Source organism: Peromyscus leucopus, chromosome 18 (genome assembly GCF_004664715.2).
Source record: "Peromyscus leucopus breed LL Stock chromosome 18, UCI_PerLeu_2.1, whole genome shotgun sequence".
NCBI classification, from domain to species: domain Eukaryota; kingdom Metazoa; phylum Chordata; class Mammalia; order Rodentia; family Cricetidae; genus Peromyscus; species Peromyscus leucopus.
This window is the reverse complement of record NC_051078.1, coordinates 1,953,104-1,975,794: the sequence shown is the minus strand read 5'-3', so window position 1 is coordinate 1,975,794 and position 22,691 is coordinate 1,953,104. Positions and strand designations below refer to the sequence as shown.

The 22,691-nt window shown below is 49.5% G+C and overlaps 1 protein-coding gene across 7 annotated transcripts in view; it reads left to right on the top strand.

The window, feature by feature from the left end:
- Rnf41 (ring finger protein 41) overlaps nt 1-14,101 on the top strand; it is a 29,130-nt gene extending 15,029 nt beyond the window's left edge. For 3 of the 7 annotated variants that reach the window (XM_028855520.2, XM_028855518.1, XM_028855521.2), the window contains 5 exons: nt 3,947-4,059; nt 9,452-9,723; nt 10,587-10,722; nt 11,053-11,156; nt 11,976-14,101. In XM_028855520.2, the coding sequence (XP_028711353.1) occupies nt 3,970-4,059; nt 9,452-9,723; nt 10,587-10,722; nt 11,053-11,156; nt 11,976-12,327 (954 nt within the window). In that variant the 5' untranslated portion in view covers nt 3,947-3,969 and the 3' untranslated portion in view covers nt 12,328-14,101. The remainder of the gene's footprint in view (nt 1-3,946; nt 4,060-9,451; nt 9,724-10,586; nt 10,723-11,052; nt 11,157-11,975) is intronic. The other 4 variants (XM_028855522.1, XM_028855523.2, XM_028855524.2 and 1 more) reach the window with 4 other exon arrangements.
- Nucleotides 14,102-22,691: the final 8,590 nt, after the last annotated feature.

Here is a 22,691-nt window from a genome sequence, read left to right as displayed (position 1 = left end):
AATGTGTATGCCACCACTGCTGGGCTGAAGGACTTTATTTATTTATTTTATTTATTTGGTTGGTTGGTTGGTTGGTTTTTCGAGATAGGGTTTCTCTGTGTAGCTTTGCGCCTTTCCTGGAACTCACTCTGTAGCTTTTTTTTCCTCCAGAGCTGAGGATCGAACCCAGGGCCTTGTACTTGCTAGGCAAGCGCTTTACCACTGAGCTAAATCCCCAACCCCAGCTTTTAGCATCATTTTTTTATTTTGGTAAGTTTGCTGTCCTTATATAGGAATATTTTTTGCAGGAAATATGAGGTAAAGTGTTTAGAGATAAAGGTGTCAGCCGTCCAGACCCTCCCAACAGTCCGCTGCGGAGGGGCGGGGCTTAGTGTCCCACTTGCCCATCTCTCAGCAGCCAGTAGAATGGGAAGCCGGGAAGGCATAGTGTTTAGTTGTGTGTCCACTGGTGAGCCAGCCCACCAGTCTCTCGTGAGCCGTCCCAAACTGAAGGTCACACAGAGAGCCGTACTATAGCTCTGTGGGACGCTAAACAAAACAAACTAATGAACAGGGGAAGGAGATTTGTAGGGAGGGGTGCTGCCAGGGTAGGAAAAAAATGTATGAAATTGTGAAAGAAGAAAGTTTAGAAGGTGTCAAGTCTAAACATTACTCTCAGAGTTTTCCCTCTGGAGATGTCTGTTTTTATTTTTTGGGTGTGGATGTTTTGCCTGCATGTGTTCTGTGTACCATGTGTGAGGCCCCATGCTCAGCTAAAATACATCCACTTACGTGTTTTTACAGAGAAACTTATAAATGTGACAATTTGAGAATCGATTGGGGAGATGGCTCAGTTAATGGCTGCTCTTCGGAGGATCTAGGTTTGTTTCCCAGCTCCCACAGGGTGACTCACAATCATCCCTAACTCCAGTTCCAAAGGAGTCAAAGGATCCAGCGCCCTCTTCTGGCCTCCACGGGCACCAGGCATGCATGTGCTGTGCATACATACATGCAGGCAAAACACCCTACACATATAAAATACAATTTTAAAAATGTTTTGAGAATCAGGATGAAGGGTATAAGTCGGAATCATCAAAATAAAAAGTTAAAACACACAAATTATGTTCATAAAGGAAATCCCTCAGTGGGCACCAAAGCTTTGACTTCATTCTAACTGTAACAGTGAGTGTGCCAGACCGTCTGGCTCTGACTCTCACCCTCTTGCTGGGATTACAGGCGTGCGCCGCCACCGCCACCACCGCCACCCGGCTGCTTTTTGTTTCTTAAGGTTTCACTGACACAGTGAAGCCCAGCCTGGCCGCAAACTAACGATCCCCCTGCCTCTGTCTCTCGAGTGTGTGGATGACGCAGCACTGAGCTGTTTTCCGTTTCTGGTGGTTTTGTTATTTTGAGCAGCGTTGGGATTGAACTGGGGCTTAACGCATGCTGGGCAAGCCACGCTGCCACTGCTCCGTGTCCTGTGCAGACTGTTCTGTGTTCTGCTTCCTGCTCTTTCATCTGTGCCAGAAGGCCTGTGTCGTGCCCCTGGATGCCGACTTCATCGGTTCCTAGAACAGTGGTCCTCAACCAAGGGTAGTTTTTTCCACTCAGTATCTGGAAAGGTGTCTGGTTGTCACAATTTGGGAAATACTATAGACTTCTGGTGGATAAAGATCGGAGGTCCTTAACATTCTACAGTGTACAAGACGGCCACCCACAAAAAAGAATTTTGACTGGGCAGTGGTGGCACACGTCTTTAATCCCAGCCCTTGGGAGGCAGAGGCAGGCGGATCTCAGTGAATTTGAGGCCAGCCTGGTCTAAAGAGCGAGTTCCAGGGAAGGCGCAGTGGTTATACACACACTGTATGTTAGGAAGGTGGTTCTTGTTCTTTTCTATGATGGGTCTCTCTGTAATACAGGGTAGACTAGAACTCACTATATAGCTCAGGCTGGCCTTGAACTTGTGGCAAACCGCCTCCCTCAGGCTCTCAAGTGCTAGGAATAAAGGAATGTGTCACTGCACATGCTAGACAGGTTTTCCTTTCGTAGTGTCAGGCATTGAATCCACACACTCTAGGGCAAGCAGTCTGCCACTGTGTTATGTATGCCCCAGTCTGCAGTGAGCAGGATTTTTTTTTTTTTTTTTGCCAAACTCTTATTTTCATGTTTCTGTTATGCTGAGGATTGAACAGCCATGGATGTGCCAGCCAGACACTCCTCCTGAGCTAAGCATGAACCTTGACTGGCTCTCTGATTGCTGTGTGTGCATGCATGGGAGCATGTGTGTAGAGACCGGTGTTTCCCCTGTTGTTCCCTTGTTTTCTGAGCCAGCATCTCTCACGGAGCTTCGGAGCTCACCCCGGGACCCCGTCTCTGCCTCCCAGCGTGGTCCTCACACTTAGAGCACTCTTCCTCCTGAGCCGACTCCCCAGCCTCTTGTTGGGTTCTGAGATAGAGTCTCACTCTGTAGTTTGTAGCTTGGAACCATATGGAGCAGGCTGGCCTTTGGCTTGCTGTGATCCCCCTGCCTCTGCCTCCCGAGTGCCGGGTTACGGGGTGTAGTACACGGTCTTGCAACGCTCTGTCCTTAATTCATTCTTCCCTGACGGACTTCCTAGGTGATGCTAAGATGGTATTTTGCTTCTATATAAACTTTTTTAAAACTCAGGAGGGTGTAAATTACCAAACATAACTGTCTAGTTACTTTTCTGTCGCTGTGATGAAATACCATGACCAAGAACAACTTGAGGAAGGGATTGTTGTGGCTCAGGGTTCCAGAGGATGAGAGTCCGTAGTGGTGGGGAAGGCCTTGGGCACGCTGGCAGGAACAGGAGCAGGCAGAGAACAGGAAATGGGGTGCAACTGTCCTCAAAGAACACCACCAACTGGCAGCTAGGTGTTCCCATACCTGAACCTGTAGGGCACAGTGCTTATGCAAACCACCACAGCCCGCCATGTATGTACTGTGGCATGTGTGCCCCATCCTGCACGCTAGTGATAAATAAGAAAACTGTAACTGGACGGTCTGACCCTAAGTTCCTGAGAACTGACGCGTCTCTCCAGGAGTATCACAGGTTGATGCATCAGCTGCTCCAGGATCAAGTACTCTTGACCTATTACCCCACCGGTTGGTGGATACAGAGAAGCCGTAGACAGTGTTCACTGACCTGTAGAAGCTAAAGGCATGACATTGCTGTTCTCTGTCCTTGTTCTTCTGAATCCATCTCCCCATCAAAAGCCCACCTATAGTTTTTTTCTTGTCTCCAGTCTCTCCCCTATTGACACCGTGGGTTTTTTTGTTGGTTGGTTGGTTGGTTTTGGTTTTTTGAGACAAGGGCTTACTATGTAGCCCTGGCTGTCCTACAACTCACTCTGTAGACCAGGCTGGCCTCGAACTCACAGAGTCTGCCTCTGATTCCTGAGTGCTGGGGTTAAAGGTTGCTTTTGGTGCTGATGATTGAATCCAGGGACATGTGTACAAGAGGCAAGCACTCACCACAAAAGAGAAGTGTCATCGGGACCTTTCATGGCCTTTGTGACAAAGTCCACATTCCACATAGGATTCCTGGTGGCCTGGCCCTTGCTTGCCTGTTCAGATTTGTGTCTTGACAGTTCTTTGTAGCCCTCAGGCCAGCCTTTCTCTGAGCCCATCTGGGCCTAATGCTCTGCTGTCCCAGTCTTACACCCAGCTAGCTCTTACTGCCCTGAGGACCCTCCCTTCTTCCAGCCTGGGTTAGGAGCCCTGTCCTGATAAGCCTCCACTGACACTTAGATTGCATTGTGATTTATGTGCATGCTTACGTAATGTCTGTTCCCACCTGGATTTATTCCTCACATACCTGGCAGATTCTAGATTCCCAGAGAATGTCTGTTGGATAAGTGAATGGATTTGGGCAGTAAGTGATGCTTTGACCACACAGATGTGGCTTTTTCTGAAGTGACCTCTTTTTCCTGTTCCTGCTTTCAGGACCTGGGTTTCAGTGATGAGACATGGGGTATGATGTAACACGTTTCCAGGGGGATGTTGACGAGGACCTTATCTGCCCCATCTGCAGTGGAGTCTTGGAGGAGCCGGTGCAGGTGAGTGGCTCTGAGTGCCGGCGTGTGGGGACAGCCGATGGCAGTAGAACCACCAAAAACACTCCTCGGAGGGGACTCCTAGGAGAGTCCCTGTGGTCGTCTCCCACTCCTGCCCCCGGTAGAGCTTTGGTACAGAGGAGACTTTGTGGTTACAAGAAAAATCACGACGCTCTGGAGTTGGGTTCCGATGCCCCGAGGTCACGGAGATAAGTGTGGTCTACAGTAATCGGCTCTTGTTCCTTCCCACAGCGGCCCGGTAGTTGCTTTTCTTCTAAGAACTTAAGGTCTGTGTTCTGTCTGTGACTGACCTTCTCAACTTTCTGGATCAGGTCTTGCTGCGCTTGGTCTGTGATGCTTTGTGACATCAGCTGCCTCCCTGGGGCTCTAGTCTAACATGACAGTGGGCGCTCTACTTTCTTCCTGGGATCTACTGGGAAGGTTTGGTGTGGCCATACACTTTGCATTTTGTTGTGAAAGCTGCCAGGTCAATAGGTCATTACCAGCCGGACCAGGCTCTGAGTCATTTGTGTTCTCCTGGGACAAGTTTGAGAAGCTGGGGATTGCCAGGCAAACTGTAAGGCTAATCACTGTCAGTGACATTCACGGGACATCATCCTCCATGAGCCTGAGTGCCCTCGTTCTGCAAGTACCAATTCGTCCTTTGCCACTTGGCCAACTGAGATAATACAGTTTTCCAAACCAGGACGCACCAGTTCAAGTCATCCCATTTGCTACTTTTAGACAGTTCCCGGGGCTTCCCTCGAGACTTTGAGTTGATCCGTTCTCTCCAGTTTTCAGCCACCAGAAGGAGCAGAGATTTGAGCAGAATAAAGTTCAGACTCTGCTCCAGTGGCTGTCAGTGCTGGAACCAGAACCCTTTTCTATGTCTTTGTAGCCTGTTGCTGTAAAGACACATTAGATGTGTGTGGATCGACTGTCTGGTGGTGTCAGGAGGTCAGAGGGTGGGCCCTGCCCTACGGCCTTGGCAGGGCATTGTCTGTTTCTGGCCCTGTATTTAAGGCGAGCGAGTCACTTGTTGAGAGATGAATGGTTGTTAGTGAGCCCGAAGCCAGCAGCCACCCACCCATCTCCAGTGCTTACCTCCTCAGGGAGCAGGCAGGTGGCCTCCGTGATAGTTGGTGTGTTTCCAAGGGCCTGCGTGTCCTTGTCCCTCACTGAACTGTTTACTTATTATGAATGGGTAATACATTGAAATGATTACGAGATCAAGCTGCAGCTGGAGAGATGCTCAGTGGTTAAGAGCAATCGCTGATGTCCCAGGGAACCCAGGATTGATTGACAGCAACCATGTCTGGTGGTTCCCAGTTGCCTTTAACTCCAGCCTTATGAGGTTCCGAAACCTCTGCTCCTCAGGCACCTACACTCATGCACACGTACCCCCAAACAGGCATTCACACCTACACACAATTAAAAATAATAAAGGTAAAAACTGTTAAAGGACAAGGGGGAAACTAATTTTTCCTTTGTAGTGGTTATCCATTGGAGACAGTCCTCTGCTGGGACCCCACCTGGCTGGGACCCAGGCCCTGTGCCTGCTGCCAGTCTCAGTTCTCCTGTGCCGCAGTCCTGTTGTGTCTAGAAGGCCGTGATTCCCTGCTGTCTTCCATCCTCTGGCTCCTAAAATCTTTCCACTTCCTCTTCAGGATTCCTGAGCCCCGTGTCGAGGGGTTTAATAAGGACATCCCATTAGGACGAGTGTTCCGAGGTCTCACTTTCTGCACATTGTATTGGTGTCCAGTTGTATTGTGTGAAAAAACTCTTTCCTACTTTAAAAAAAAAAAAAAAAGGTCAGGGGCAGGAGAGATGGCTCAGTGGTTAAGGTCATTGACTGAGAGGATCAGGGTTTGAGTCTCAGCACCTACAGACAGCTCTGTAACTCCAGTTCTAGGGAATCCATGGCTCTCTTCTGGCCTCTAAGAAGATAAAGCATGGGAATAGACAGAGACATAACATGCTGGCAAACACTTATGCACATAAAATAAAAATAAGTGAATGTAAAAAAATGATCAGGCTGGTGTGGCTCCTGAAGTTAGATAGGCTGGCAGGGGAAGCAGGAGGACCTGATGTGGGAGGCCAGTGTGGACGCCGCCCTTGTGTGCTGGTGGGATGGCCAGGTGGGCACAGGCTTGGCAGGCCAGCGGGACCTGGGTTCAGGGCCTGGATCCCATGGTGGGAAAGTCCCCTGCCCTGCCCTCTCTCTCCTGTCCCTCAGCTCTGTACACACAAATAATAATTTTTAAAAGAAATCAAAATAGTAGCTGGGCCTGGTGATGCACGCCTTTAATCCCAAGACTTGAGAGGCAGAAACAGGTGGATCTCTGTGAGTTCGAAGTATTTTCTAATGTAATTTAATTACATTTTTAAAATGCAAATTAAATCTTTAAAAATCTAATTTTAAAATTACATTTAGAATGTGTGTGTGCGCGTGCGTGCGTGTGTGCGTGCGTACGTGCGTGCATGCGTTTATGTACTCAAATACACAAGTCAAGAGGACAACAACTTGTAGAAGCCAGTTCTCTTTTCCTAGAACATGAGTCCTGGGTATTGAACTCGGGTCATCAGCGTGGTGGCAAGCTCCTGTGTCCTCTGAGCCCTCGCTCCAGCCCCTCCCTCTCTGGTTAGTGTCTCACAGATGAAAGCAAGTGATTAGAGAAGGAAGGAAGGAACTCAGCTCACTCTTTTCTTTTTCATTTTTTGGTCATGTTCTTGTTAGGCAGGTTTTCTACCTCTGAGCTATATCCCCAGCCCCGGTTTGCACTTTGAAATGATCGTTCTAACTGATAAATGTAGACTGGATAATAAGAGACAAGAGAAACCAGTTGGAAGGCATGCTTAATAATTTAGGTCAGAGAGGATGTGCCGGGAGCTTGAAATGGGTTAGCAGCTAGAGATGGAGAAAAGCAGACAGACCTCGGGTGTGGTTTTCTTCTTAGACAGTGTGTTTAGATTTTAAGATGACCCTCGTGTGCCGGGCGGCAGTGGAGCACACCTGTAATCCCAGCACAGAGCCAGGCGGATCTCTGTGAGTTCAAGGCCAGCCTGGTCTACAGAGCGAGATCCAGGACAGCCAGGGATACACAGAGAAACCCTGTCTCAAAAAAACAAAAACAAAAACCAAAAAAAGATGACCCAAGTGTGGTGGCTCTTAGAGGGGCAAGGCCAGCCTTCCCTACATAGCTGTTTCAAGGACAGGATAGTCTGCGTGTGACTTTGTTTCAAAAAACATGGGCAAAAGTTTTGAGAAATATCATATATGCTGAGGGTTTAATTTTTTATTGTATTTGTTCACAGATAGCTTTTTTATTAGTTTATTTGATTTCCTTTTAATGAACATGTTGCACTTACTATTTATTTATTGTTTTGTGTATATATGTGGATGGGCACAAGTGTGCCATGACACATGTGGAGGTCAAAGGTCAATCTGTGGGCGCTGGTTCTCGGCTTCCATTATGCTTGGTAGCAGACACCTTCACCTGCTGCGGCATCCTCCCAGGCCTGTTTTGGGGTCTATAAAAAGTGGAACCTGAGCCCGTGAGATGGCTCAGTGGTTAAGCACATTCTGCACAAGCCTGGTGACCTGAGTTTACTCTCTGGAGCCCATGGGGAAGGGGAGAAGCTCCATGGTTCATGTGCACTTACACACCCCAAATACACACAGTACGTCAAAAGTTAACCTGGCTTAGATACTGTTGCCCATTGCCAGGTGCCAGAAAGTGTCTTCACAGGGACCAGGGAACCTTCTCAAAGAAATAAAGCACATCTTTATATATGTTTTATTTGGGGGAGGGTCTGCTTTGGTCTTTGAAACAGAATATGGGTATGTAATCCAGCTAGTCTGGACCTGGAGACCTTCCTGCCTCAGTTTCACCTTCTGAGTGCTGGGAGCCGCCCCCCATGATCTTAAAACTGAGGACAGTGTCATTCCATAGAAAGTGCTAGTTCTGTTTAGGAGCCCAGGTGTAGCAGTTACTGTGAGTCGGGCAGCACCTCAGGGAAAGGTTAGGACAAGCCCCAGAGGAGAACATGAGTTCTCTCGAAGTTTTCCTGACTCCGGCTACTAGCTTTATTGTTGGGTATTTTGTTTTTCTTTCATTTTTAAAAATATTTTTTATTTTTATTTATGTGTTATGTGTAAGAGAAAGAGAGAGAGAGAGAGAGAATTCCACATGTATTTAGGTTCCGAGGATGTCAAAAGAAACTGCCAGATCCCTAAAACTGAGTTAGAGGCTGTTGTGAGCTGCCATTGGGAAAAGCAGCCAGTGCCGTTAACGTCTCTCCAGCCCCTGTGGAGTTGTTTAGGAGTTGGGGGGGGCAGTTGTTTGTTGAGACAAAGTCTTACTATGTAGACCAGGCTGGCATGGAACTTTAAGAGATCTGCCTGCCCTGCTCCCAAAAGCTGGGATTACAGATGTGCACCACCACACCTGGGTTTTGTTTTTTTTTTGTATATTTACTTATTTGTTCTGTGTGTGTGTGTGTGTGTGTGTGTGTGTACGTGTACTCATGAATACACACGCAGTCCCTGGAACTTAGCAGACAGTTTGCAGAGATCCTCTTGGTGTGTGTGTCCTAGGGATCAACCTCAGTTTGTCGGGCTTGGTGGCAAATGCTTTAACTGCTGAGTCGCTGCCAGCTCCACTTGTTTTCCCGTCTAGGGCGGGCGCTCCCGAGACTTCTGCCTCAGCCCGTGCACTGTGGACATGCATTGCCGTGAACAGCTCTTACACTTTTTTTTTATCCCTTGGTTTTCCAAGATAGGTTTCTAGAACTCTCTCTGTAGCCCAGGCTAGCCTCAGAGATCCACCTGCCTCTGCCTCCTGAGTGCTGGGATTAAAGGCGTACGCCGCCGCCCAGCTCTTGTACTCTGTTGTTTCTGCTATGGTTAGTGAAGCTTTGCCCTCTAAACTGCATCCCAGTCATTCTTCAAGACCTGTGTATAAAACTCCTCTCGGCAAGGATCTGCTGTGGCCAGCCTTGCCTGGAAAGAGCTCGCCTCTCCCTCCCTCGCCTCTCCCTCCCTCTGGACTTACTTAGGAGTGACTGTGTGTGCGGCCCTGTCAGCAGTTAGTGACTAACTTCTCCAGTGTCCTGGAGTGTCGTCTGTGTCTCTTACTGTTGCGTAACCTTTGCTTGTCTGTCTTGTCTCACGACTCACTTGTACCCTTGAGCACAGGAAGTAAGTCTTATGCCTGACCCAAAAATGCCCTGCCCAAAATAGATCTATAATTTACCATGACCCCATGACCCCTGACCCCTGACCTCTGGTCCTAGAATCTGCTCGGAGGCTTGATTGGCTTATTCGTCGTTATCAGATCCAGGCTCTCGCTCCTGTTAACCCCTTGTGTCCCTTCTGCCCCTCCTGCCCTTCCAGGCTCCTCACTGTGAGCATGCTTTCTGCAACGCCTGCATCACCCAATGGTTCTCTCAGCAGCAGACGTGTCCGGTAGACCGCAGCGTTGTCACGGTCGCCCACCTGCGCCCGGTGCCTCGGATCATGCGGAACATGCTGTCCAAGCTGCAGATCGCATGTGACAACGCCGTGTTTGGCTGCAGTGCCGTCGTCCGGCTTGACAACCTCATGTCCCACCTCAGCGACTGCGAGCACAATCCGAAGCGGCCCGTGACCTGCGAACAGGGCTGTGGGTGAGATGCCCTCCCCACCCCACCCATACCCCGCAGACAGCGGACACTGTGACCTTCTCGGCTCCCTTCCCACCTACGGGCATTTTGCTCTGATGTTGTTAAAATAAAGAGGGCGGCAACCCAGTGGCCTCTGATAACACTGAAGATGGAGGCACTGGACTTCTTTCTCCAGTCCAGTGTGCTCGCTCTTTGTCAGGCTGCCTGCTCCAGTTTCCGGCCTCTCGTGTTCCCTGGTGCCCTATTTTCTGTCTGTGGGAGGTGGGAAGTATTTGATTAAACACTGGTACCTGGGACAGTGATCCCGGACTCCTCAGAAGGAGGAGTCTGTGTGCAGGTAGAATCCAACAGAGCAGCCCGACAGGACACAGCAATTCCCCTCTTAATTTAGAACGGCATCCTAAGAATTGGCTGGCTTTGAAAGGCTCAGGAGGACAGCAGTGGGGGGTGGGGGTGGGGGGTGTTTCTCCCAGTTGGAAGAATGCTTGCTTTCCTGTATACACAAAGCTGGTTCTGTCCCCTACACCACATGAGCCAGCATGGTGGTCACCTGTGATCCCAGCACTTGGGAGGTGGAGGCAGGAGATCAGAAGTTCAAAGTCATCCTTGGTACAAGTTGGAGGCCAGTCTGGGCCACATGAGCCCTTGTCCTAAGGTGTTGGTGGGGTCCTCCACAGCACTAAGTCTTGAAGGGTGAAAGTTGAGTGTAGGCCAGTGGCATGTTTGGGAGAAGAGAGCGAAGAGAGGAAGGCCTGGAAGGACAGATAGAAGTGGGAGTAGCAGAAAGCGTTCTGTCACGGCATAAGCCGTTAGCCCACATGTCCTGTTGAATAGCCTGTTCGCTCTTGTCCCACTCTGGACTGCAGCCTGGAGATGCCCAAAGATGAGCTGCCAAATCACAACTGCATTAAGCACCTGCGCTCCGTGGTGCAGCAGCAGCAGACTCGAATCGCAGAACTGGAGAAGACGTCCGCCGAACACAAGCACCAGCTGGCCGAACAGGTGGGCCGGAAAACGAGGGGTCGTGGAAAACGAGGGGTCGTGCCCACCCCTCTGCAAACCTCCTCCTGCCCGTCACAAGCACACTACCGTGATGCCTCGTCTGCAGCCCGGATGAGCAGATGCTCGGCCTGCAGCTCAGTGGAGAGTCGGTTGGGGCTGTCCTCACTTCCTTCCCGAGTCCTGGGGAGACAGCTGGAGTGAGAAGGCATTCATTCCCCTGTCTTCCCAGAGAAACTTGTAGTACCTGTTCCTCAGATCTCCCAGGCACCCTCCTTCTCAGATCTGCTGTTTGGCTTACCTGTCCCCTCTGGTTCTCCTTCCACCCAACAGAAGCGAGACATCCAGCTGCTGAAGGCGTATATGCGTGCAATCCGCAGCGTCAACCCCAACCTTCAGAACCTGGAGGAGACGATCGAGTACAACGAGATCCTCGAGTGAGTGTCTCTCCACGTCCTGACCCCGAGGCCCCGAGGCCCCGAGGAGGAGGAGCAGGGGAGTGGCCGAGAAGGGGCACTAAGAGAAATCGGGCAGGCCACTGTGGGTGAGGACAGGGCAGAAAGAATAGCAACCCCTCAGTTCCAGTATGGATCTCTTGTTCATTAGGGTGGATGGAGGAGGAATCCTGCCCGAGAATGCAGTTTGTCAGTTAGCTGAGGGGTACTTGGGACCAAAAGGGGTAACTTAAAACCCAGAAAAGCCAGGCTGTGGTGGCGCACGCCGTTAGTCCCAGCATTCAGAAGACAGAGGCAGGCAAATCTCTGTGAGTTCAAGGCCAGCCTGGTCTACAGAGTGGGTTCCAGGACAGCCAGGGCTACACAGAGAAACCTTGTCTTGAGAAAACAAAAAACAAACCACCAGAGGAGAGGCAGAGTGTGTCCAGGGAAAGTATCTGAAATACAGCAGAAACAAGCAACCGAACAAGGATGTGATGTATGGGAGGCCTGTATAGTTGACAGGCTGAGCTGTGAGTGTGGAGGACACACTTCTTCATTCAGCACACCCCGGGTGAGCAGTTACTGCAGTCTGCTGGGCACTGAGATTTCAAAGAACAACAGTCCAGACCTATGGGATTGAATATGGCGAGTGATGTGACCTGGACGGGACCAAGTAGGGAAAGAATTGGGTTTTCTGGACCAATGCTGGAAAGAAAGTCAATTGTCCCACCTGGGGGGTGGGGGTCATTTCTGTTGGGAGAAAAAGCCAAAGCAGAGAAAGGCATGAGCTGGAATGACCATCCCAACCCCTCTACACAGGTGGGTGAACTCCTTACAGCCAGCAAGAGTGACCCGCTGGGGAGGGATGATCTCCACCCCTGATGCTGTGCTCCAGGCTGTCATCAAGCGCTCCCTGGTGGAGAGCGGCTGCCCGGCCTCTATTGTCAACGAGCTGATTGAAAATGCCCACGAACGCAGCTGGCCCCAGGGTCTGGCCACACTAGAGACCAGACAGATGAACCGGCGCTACTATGAGAACTACGTGGCCAAGCGCATCCCTGGCAAGCAGGCTGTTGTGGTGATGGCCTGCGAGAACCAGCACATGGGCGATGACATGGTGCAGGAGCCAGGGCTCGTCATGATCTTTGCACACGGTGTGGAGGAGATCTGAGAGCGCACAATGGCTGTTAGGAGGAGGTAGACTTGGAAAACCCCATTGCTCCAGCCGCCGAGCCCTGAGTGTCCCACTGTCCCTGTGCCACGGGTAGTTGAGCCACACACACTCCCTGCTCTGGTGGCACAAAGGACCTGGGGCACTTTGCTCAGCCTTCCAGCAGGTGAACCCAGTTCCTGCCTTTGGCCATATTCCTTCCCTACCATGTCTGTGAAGGGGGTGGAGAAACCCCACCTCTGTATTCCCCTGCCTGAGATCCCCGGTTCCCAATATTTTCAGAAAGCACAAAGAAATTTGTTTTCCCCAGAGGATCAGGGTGGAGTGAGGAATCTCTAATTGTCCCTCTCTTCCAAAACCAGGGAATCGGAGCAGGCAGGCTTGCTGACTCCACGCAGACAGCCAGCAGAAGCGCTAAGGGTGGTGCCCACAACCTCTTAGTGACCAGCGAGGTCAGGCCTGGTCATCACTGACAGCTCTTGGGGAAGATTGGACCTCTGTGCCAAGCACACCCCGCTGCAGCCCGCCCGGGAGGTGCAGGCCTTGCTGGGTGTGCGGGGTGGACACTGAGGTGCCCGTTTGGACTTTCCTACACTTTTTCATAATTAGGGCAGGGCTGGGTGCGGTGAGACTAAGCCGGGCTTCGTACACTCAGCAGGAAGCTGCTGTCTGGCTCTGCTGACTAGGACAGGCACGGCCTCGTGTGGCGTGTCCGGGGGACCTGCATAGGCCCCTCTCCAGCCCTGTGATTGTAGTTAGTTTGATTTCCTTCAGCATTGTTGGTTCATATTGCGCGAGTCACAGACCCCTGCTGTTACCCAATTTTGTTTTCATAGGATGGCCTGGTTATGGTTTTCCTACTCTCCAGCCTGGCCACACTGTTGGCGATTTAATTTATTTACTTTTTTTTTTTTTTAAAGAAAGGAAAAAAGAAAAAAAATCAAAACTTAAAACCTTTCTTCTGCTGTTCCTATTGTGGGGATTCTGGGTAGGGTGGGGCTGGGTAGGATCTGTTTTCTGTTTGCTTTTCAGCAGTCTTTGCTCTGATACCTGCTCCGACCTTCCCCTCCATCACCCCATCTGAGACAGGAACTTCGGCTGTGGCGGGCCAGCACCAGTGCCCTGCCCCGTGAAGAAGTTTGCTGCCGCCCTCTCGGTCTCCTCCTGAAACCCTAGAATTGGCATATGCATTTTGAAGGCAACTCTTCTCATGTTTCCTGAGGAAACTTCTGTTTATCTGGGCTCTAACCTTCAAATGGGATACAAATTAGATACGTCTCCAAAAACAGGCTGAATACACTGCCTAACCCAAGTCCATCTGAGGACTTGGGGTCCATCAGGGCTCTCTGGGTCACTGCTGGACCCCTGTGGTGACTGGTGGAGTCAGCGAGGAGTGGTGGCTGTGATTGATGGCTTGGGAAGCACAGGCTGGGTGGGTTGGTGCGTCAGGGCTTCCCTCACTGTATACCAGCTTCTCTTGGGGAGTTTCATTCCGGGCCGGCTGTTGGTCTAGGTAGTTGAGGACCATGAGGGAAAGTTGGATGTTCCAGCTCCAGGGCACTGTGCTCAGGAATTTGAAAAGGCTGCTATATTTTGTCAGTTACTGCATTTCCTCACTCCTCTGCCCACACTGTCCCTTCCTTCCTCTCCGGTGAGTGAGGAGGCAGAGCGTCCGGCGTCTGCTCCGGTGTCTCTGCCGTTCTCTGGTTGTACTGTCTGTGCTGTCCTGGTGTTCATGCACTAATAAATCTGTCACTCAACTCTAAATCCTCAATCACGCCCCGATGTAGAATCCTTCTTCGCTTGGACCTTTCATGGTAATTGCCTGTCTTCTTTGCTTGGTGATGTGCCTGAGCCTGACTTCTGTCTGGAGCATACATACATCACATGCTTTGTGTCCTGTGCCCTCCTGCCTCCGGTGATCTCTCGGCGTTCTCTTTGGAGTGTGCCTTTAGCCTGAATTCTGTTTTCCTCCATGCTTCTGCATTTGGGGAACACTCCAGAAGACTTGCTGGCACTGCTTTTTCCAGCGAGCACCCTCGATCTAGAAGTGGGTAAGTTTCTGCCCCCTGGGGTCTCCTGGCACAAATGTAGGGAAGGAACCTGAAACAGCCATCCTGCTGCTTCAAACCTGACGAGGACGTTCCTGGGCCGGGGAGACGGCTCTGGAGGTAAGAATTCTTGCTGCACAAGCATAAAGGTCTGCGTTCAAATCCCAGCAGCTGCATAAAAACTGAGCATGGTCAAGAATGTCTAACAACCAGACCGTGGTGGCACACACCTTTAACCCCAGCACTCGGGAGGCAGAGGCAGGCGGATCTCTGTGAGTTCGAGACCAGCCTGGTCTACAGAGATCCAGGACAGGGCTACACAGAGAAACCCTGTCTTGAAAAAAAAAAAAAAAGTTGGGGGATGAGTCAAGAGTAATAAACAGGACACCCAGCATCCTCTTCTGACCCCCTGTAAACTAGGGTGGGCACACACATGTTAAACATGTGCTCACACACTTTTGCTAAACATTTTTGTTACTACCTTCTCCCTACTGTGAGAAACCACCAAGAGTGTGTATGTGTATTTTTTAAGATGATATGTACGAGTGTTTCGCCTGTATGTATTTATGTATGTGTGTGTGTGTGTGTGTGTGTGTGTGTGTACCACATGCATGGTTATTGCCCATAGAGTCCAGAAAGAGGGCTTCGGATCCCTTGTATCTGGAGTCACAGACGGTTGTGAGCTGCCATGTGGGTGCTTGGGTTTGAACCCAGGTCCTATGAAAGAGCAGCCAGTGCTCTTAACCACTGAGCCTTCTCTCTGTCCCTCAACGCTATTTTAAATTTGATGACCCTCTGTCATGAGGCTAATGTGAATCTAATGGAGCCCTCCTGACACTTCGTTGGGGAAGGACATTCTTTTACTGATCTGCACAGAGGCTCTTCCCCTCCTTTTTGTTTGTTTGATTTTTAATCTCGTGTATGCGTGTTTACTTGCATGTGTGTCTGTACCACATGCATGCCTGGTGTCTAAGAAGAGCAGAAGGGTATTTGGTCTCCTAGGACTGGAAATAGAAAAGGTTGTGAGCTACCATGTGGGTGCTGGGATTGAACCTGGATCCTCTGAAAGAGGAGCCAGTACTCTTAGCCGCTGAGCCATCTCTCCATCCCCAGCAGTTAATTTTAAATATCTTGAATGGTGCCTGATCTTTAGGCTAGACAGTTTTTTTAAAGACAGGTTCTCACTGTGTAACCTTGACTGGTTTGCCGGGAACTTGCTGTAGCCTTGAACTCTGAGATCTCTGCCTGTCTTGGCCACCACACACGCTCCATAGACTTTTATTTTTTAAGACAAGGGTCTTTTTATTAGTCATGGTTCTCTAGAGGAACACAACTTATATAATGAATTGATAGATCAATAAATAAGTAGATAGGTAGATGATAGATAGAAAGAAGATTTATCAGAGTGGCTCACAGGCTGTGGTCCAGCTAGTCCAACAATGGCTGCCCACCAACGTAAGGTCCAGGAATCCAGAAGTTGTTCATTGAGGCTGAATCTCTCATCTGCTCTTCAGTATGTGCTGGAATCCTGAAGAAGTAGGCCCTAGTGCCAGCGAAAGAATGACCTTGCCAGGGAGAGCAAGCAGGCCAAGAACAAGAGCTTGCTTGTTCCATGTCCTTTACATAGACTGCCACTAAAAGATATGACCCAGATTAAAGGTTTATCTTCCCACCTCAAAAGATCCAGATTAAAAGTGGGTCTTCGCACTTCAAATGATTTAATAAAAAAACGAAATCCTTCACAGATGTACTGAGCCACTTGGGTTTTAGTTAATTCCAGATGTAGTCTCCAATGTCATGCTTACTTTCCAAATGGAAACAATAACCATGTCATGATTATGCCTGACACAATATTACTACCCCTCATACAACTGCGAACACATTATAAATTCTAGAATACTTCTCTTGGTAATGTAAATATGAGAACCAGTGATATCATCTTAATTGATGCTACATTACATGATAAATCAAGACAGTGTGGTAGAAATCACCTTTAATCCCAGTACCTGGGAGGCAGAGACAAGCAGATCTGTTGATGTTGAGTTCGAGGCCAGCCTGGTCAACAGAGTGAGTTCTAGAACAGCCAAGGGTACACAGAGAAACCCTGTTTTGAAAAGCCAGAAGAAAGAAAACACAAATATCTATACAAACACATTGTTTTAGTCAGGGTTATTATTGTTGTGATGAAACACCATAATAAAGCAACTTGGGAGTGGGGAGAGTTGATTTGTCTTATACTCCCACATCACTGTTCATCTTTGAAGGAAGTCAGGATGGGAACCTGGAGGCAGGAGCTGATGCAGAGGCCATGGAGGGTGCTGTTACTGGCTTGCTTCCCATGGCTTGTTCAGCCTGCTTTCTTAATAAACCCAGGGATGGCACCACCCACAATGGGCTGTCTTCCCCCCACACACATCACACACAAAGAAAATGCCCTACAGGCTTGCCTCTAGTCCCATATTTATGGAGGCATTTTCTCGGTTGAGGCTCCCTCAGCTCCTGTAATGCTGGCTTTTGTCAAGTTGACATAAAACTAGCCAGTACACACATTTGTAACAAAATTGGACAGAAACATGTCAACTATAATCCTAATTTCTGTAACTGGTCATGTGGCCTTAGCTGGTATTTATAACTACCTTCCTCTACTACCCATTCTGTATCTCCTCTACCTTTAACAAGCACTTCAGTAAGTCTTGGCTCTTTTCCTTCAGGAGTGACCCATCCCTTCATTCCTAGGGGTCTGTGCCCTTTGTCATCCTGCCTGGATTAGACTAGTTTCCCTCTGACTTTAATCACAGGACATGGTTGCACCAAGAGATACCCTAACAGATCTGCACTTCAGACATAATCCTTCTTACCTCCATTGTGGAGAAGCCAGCCAGTTTCCTCGTGGTGACATGGATCTATCACCTCACACTGCTGTTCCCTTCTTAGCCTGATGGTGAGGACATCCAAAGCCCAGAGTGGCCGGGGGGGGGGGGGGGGGGGACGGGGACTCTGAGCTTCTGGTTCAGTGGAATGTTGGTTCTGGCAGGAGCGCTCCCCAGTCTGGAACCGGAACGTAAGGTTGCAGAAACAGGAAGCAACATTTTTCTTAGTGGGTCACTAGGAGTGATAGTGGAACTGTTTCTTTTTCCACCTCTTGATTCCTGGACCCGTGGGTCTTAACTATAGGAAAAACCATACCATCTATTGGACGCTGACTTAAAGATACATATGCTGCCTTCTGGAGAACCCTGCCTCAGCCCTACATGCTGTGCTGTGCCAACTCCTTGGCACTGTAACTTCAAAACGCCATTCCATCTTTCTGTCAGACCAGCTGCTTCAGAGTGGTGAGGGACGTGGTGAGACCAGTGGGCTCCATGACCGTGGGTCCGCTGTCACACTTCTGTAGTTGTGGAGTAAGTTCCTTGGGCAGAAGCAGTACTGTGTGGAATAACATGTTGGTGGGTAAGGTATTCTGTAACTCCCCAGATAGTGGTTTTGGCAAAAGAATTATGTTCAGGAAAGGCAGATCCGTAACCAGAATAAGTATCTACTCCAGTAAGGACAAAGTGTCCTTTCCATGGAGGAAATGGTGAACGGTAGTCAACCTGCCACCAGGTTGAAGTTGTAGCTAGGTCAGCTTTGGTGAGTGGCAGTCTATGGTTCAGCCCACATACAACCTCCATCTGCCACCATGGCCACTTTGTTCATATGCCCATTGGGCAGTGACAGGGATGGCTGGGAAAGAGGCTGCCTGTCCACAGAACAATCATCCTCTACTTGATTATCGAGTTCCTCTGCTGAATTTACCTTTTTTTGTTTTGGTTGTATTTGTTTGTTTTTATTTATTTTTTTCAAGACAGGAGTATCTTCACATCCTTCACCCATTTGGAGAGGCAGTATTTCAGGTTGTGGGTGTAGAAGTTCATCTTCTTCCTCGGGTGAGATAAACCCTTGAGAAGCCAAGGGCAAAGTTCTCAGCCTCCATGGTCCTCTCACACATCTTCATCCCAAGCCATGGGACCGCAGTCTTTGCCAGTCGATGCCTTACTGTGCCTGCTGACATCCTCTGAGGCTGGGACTTGGGTTTTCTTGGTAATTCCGACAGACTTTTTTTTTTTTTTTTTTTTTTTTTTTGGATTTTTGAGACAGGGTTTCTCTGTGTAGCTTTGGCACCTTTCCTGGAACTCACTTGGTAGCCCAGGCTGGCCTCGAACTCACAGAGATCCGCCTGCCTCTGCCTCCCGAGTGCTGGGATTAAAGGCATGCACCACCACCGCCCGGCTCCGTCAGTCTTATAATGAGTGCTTCCTTTGGTTGTCTGCACTTCAAGCACTGTGGCTCCTGAGGAGAGGATTCTCTTCCAGGGCACACTTAGAACCCTGTAGACTGTGTATAGAACCCTGGAGCGGTCAGTTTTGTCACCGAATTGTTGTCCTTCACCATATTCTCAGATGTTTGAAGTTAGTTAATTTTTATCACAGAGCTCATTCTTTCCCTTTGTCAATTAATCCAGAGATGTAGCAGCAACCAGCCAGAATCATCATTTTCTTTATTTTTCCAGAAGTAGCCAAGTTTTTATATAGAGTCGCCAAATCTGTTGCCTCGCCCAATCAGTGACTCAGGATAATCAAGTGCACTTGTCTCCTCAGGTTTGTGAAGTACTTCACACCATGGGCCTTCAGTACTCGAGCTCCCGGGGGAGGCTTCACCAACTGTAGGGTTGGCAAGCTGGAAAGCCTGTTCCAGATACTTAGAAACATACCCCCTTCACTTCTGTTGCTCTAGAACCACTTCCGGTACCAAGTGTGTATTGGTCAGTGTTCTCTAGAGGAACAGTACTGACTGCGTGCGTGCGTGCGTGCATAGGGGATTTATTAAAGTGGCTGACAGCTGAGGGTTGGTGGCACATGCTTTTAATCCCAGCACTCTGGAGGCAGGTGGAGCTCCGTGTTCCTGGACAGCCAGGGCTGCACAGACAAACCCTGCTGTCTTAGGGTTTCTATTGCTGTGAAGAGACACCATGACCACTGCAACTCTTATAAAGGAAAAGCATTTAATTAGGGCGGCTGACATTTTCAGAGGTTTAGACCATTGTCAACATGGTGCGATGTCATGGTGTACAGACAGACATGGTGCTGGAGAAGGAGCTGAGAGTCCTGTATGGCTTGACTCACAGGAAGTAGTCTGTCTCACTGGATGTGGCTTGAGCATATATGAGATCTCAAAACTCAGCTCCACAGTGACATCATGACCAATCCTAATAATGCCACTCCCTTTGAGGGCCATTTTCTTTCAAACCACCGCATCTGCCTGGGGAGAGGGGTGGCTTAAGAGGCTGTGGTTCAGCTAGTCCAGCAGTGGCTGTCTATCAATGGAGATCAGAGAAATCTAAAATTGATTTAGTTCATGAGGCTGGATGTCTCCGCTGGTCTCTGTATGTGCTAGAATCCTGAAGATGTAAGCTCTAATGCCAGTGAAGGAATGGACTTGCCAGCGAGAGTGAGGACAAGCAGGCAACGAGAGAGAGGGAGAGAGAGAGAGGAGAGAGAGTTTTCTGTTTCCATGTCTTTTGTATAGGCTGCCACCAGAGGCTGTGGCCCAGATTAAAGATGAATCACCCCACTGTAAGAGATCTGGATCATGCCAGGCAGTGGTGGCACATGCCTTTGATCCCAGTATTCGGGAGGCAGAGATAGGTGGATCTCTGTGAGTTTGAGCCAGCCTGGTCTTCAGAGTGAGTTCCAGGACAGGCTCCAAAGCTTCAGAGAAACCCTGTTTCCAAAAAAAAAAAAAAAAAAAAAAAAAAAAAGTCTGGATCAAAGGTGGATCTTCCCACTTCAAAGGATACAGATTAAAAGTGAGTCTTACTACTTCAAATGATTTAATTAAAAAAATCCCTCACATATGTACGCAGCCACTTGGGTTTTAGTTAATTATAGATATAGTCAAGTCGATGACCAAGAATAGCCGCCAACACAGGTCTCTTATAACCTGTCCTCACCTCACCGCTGTGTAAGAGCTGGAGACAGAGCTCAGCAATTAGAGCTCACGCTGCTCTGTTGGAGACGGGAGTTGAATTCCCAGCACCCAGATCACGCAGTTTACAAACACTTCTAACAGCAACTTCGTGGGATCTTATAACCCTCTTGGTCTCTGTGGGTACACATGCATGCACACACAATAGATAAATCCCTTCTCCGTTAATATGAAGATGACCTTGAACATTTGGCTCTCCTGAGAGCTGAGATAACAGGTGTGGGCCACCACCCCTGGTGTTTTCAGTGCTGGGGCTTGGAACCCTTCCTACATGATAGGCAAGTTTTCCACCAGCTGAAATTGTGTGTGTCCCCAGCTTCATAGGTTTTGAGGACAGTTGAGGGACAGGACAAATACTCACTAGTCTACCCTACAAAGTACTCACCAGGATGAGAGAGGTTCATGCAAAATGGTACCCTACCTGGCAGGGGTGAGTACATAATTACAGTAAGAGACGGTGCTGGGATCTAACATGGGCAAAGGATGGTAAACCACGGGCTCCGGGAATCAGGAAGGTTTTTTTTGAGAAGTGTTCTTTGTAGATCAGAGAGGTCTGAAAACTACAGCTTGCAACCTGCTGCCCGCTGTTGCCTTAAAACAACACAGTGGGCCAGGCAGTGGTGGTGCACACCTTTAATCCCGGCACTTGGGAGGCAGAGGCAGATGGATCTCTTGAGTTTGAGGCCAGCCTGGGCTACAGAGTAAGCTCAAGACAGCCAGGACAACACAGAGAAACCCTGTCTCAAAAAACCAAAAACAATCCCCCCCAAAAAAAAACCACAGTGGAACACAGTCCTGCCCTCCTGTGGCTTGCACATGGGGCAAGCGGTTCTGCCACGATGGTACATTGTAGCCCTCTGTTGTTGCCTTGTGTCAGCAAAGCTGAGTCAAAAAGACTTAATGTTTTACTGAAAAAGCCAACCTATTCTAAAGTTGTAAGGTGGGAGACCTAGAAAAGAAGGGAATAAGACCGGTGGTTTGAAATTTTTAATTCAGTTGTGTCAATGAGGTGGTTCTGCAGACAAAGGTGTTTGCCACTGATGCAGGCCTGGGTTTGACCCCCAGAGCATAAAGATGGAAGGAGAAAAACAGTCCCTAAAACAGTCCTCTGACATACACTTCATACACACATTAAACATTCAGAACATTTTTGTATTGCCACATAAACCCATATCCAATGCACATTTCTTTCATTTTCCCAAGAAAATATTTTTTTAAAAATGTGTGTATCACCACGTGGTGGTGGCGGCAGCACACGCCTTTAATCCCAGCACTCGGGAGGCAGAGGCCAGTGGATCTTTGAGTTCAAGGCCAGCCTGGTCTACAGAGTGAGATCCAGGAAAGGAGCAAAGCTACACAGAGAAACCCTGTCTCCGGGGAGAAAAAAAAAAAAGTATCTGTTGTGGGGGTCTGGGCACAGGTGCAGGTGTGTGTGAGGGGTCTGTGCATAGGTGTGTGTGTGTGTGTGTGTGGGTGCAGGTGTGTGTGAGGGGCCTGTGCACAGGTGCAGGTGTGTGTGTGAGGGGTCTGTGCACAGGTACAGGTGTGTGTGTGTGAGGGGTCTGTGCACAGGTGCAGGTGTGTGTGTGTGAGGGTCTGTGCACAGGTGCAGGTGTGTGTGAGGGTCTGTGCACAGGTGCAGGTGTGTGTGAGGGGTCTGTGCACAGGTGCAGGTGTGTGTGTGGGTCTGTGCACAGGTGCAGGTGTGTGTGAGGGGTCTGTGCACAGGTACAGGTGTGTGTGTGTGAGGGGTCTGTGCACAGGTGCAGGTGTGTGTGTGTGAGGGTCTGTGCACAGGTGCAGGTGTGTGTGAGGGTCTGTGCACAGGTGCAGGTGTGTGTGAGGGGTCTGTGCACAGGTGCAGGTGTGTGTGTGGGTCTGTGCACAGGTGCAGGTGTGTGTGAGGGGTCTGTGCATAGGTGCAGGGGTGTGTGTGTGTGTGTGTGTGTGCACAGGTGCAGGTGTGTGTGAGGGGTCTGTGCACAGGTGCAGGTGTGTGTGAGGGTCTGTGCACAGGTGCAGGTGTGTGTGTGTGAGGGGTCTGTGCACAGGTGCAGGTGTGTGTGTGTGAGGGGTCTGTGCACAGGTGCAGGTGTGTGTGTGTGAGGATCTGTGCACAGGTGCAGGTGTGTGTGAGGGGTCTGTGCACAGGTGCAGGTGTGTGTGAGGGTCTGTGCACAGGTGCAGGTGTGTGTGTGTGAGGGGTCTGTGCACAGGTGCAGGTGTGTGTGAGGGTCTGTGCACAGGTGCAGGTGTGTGTGTGTGAGGGGTCTGTGCACAGGTGCAGGT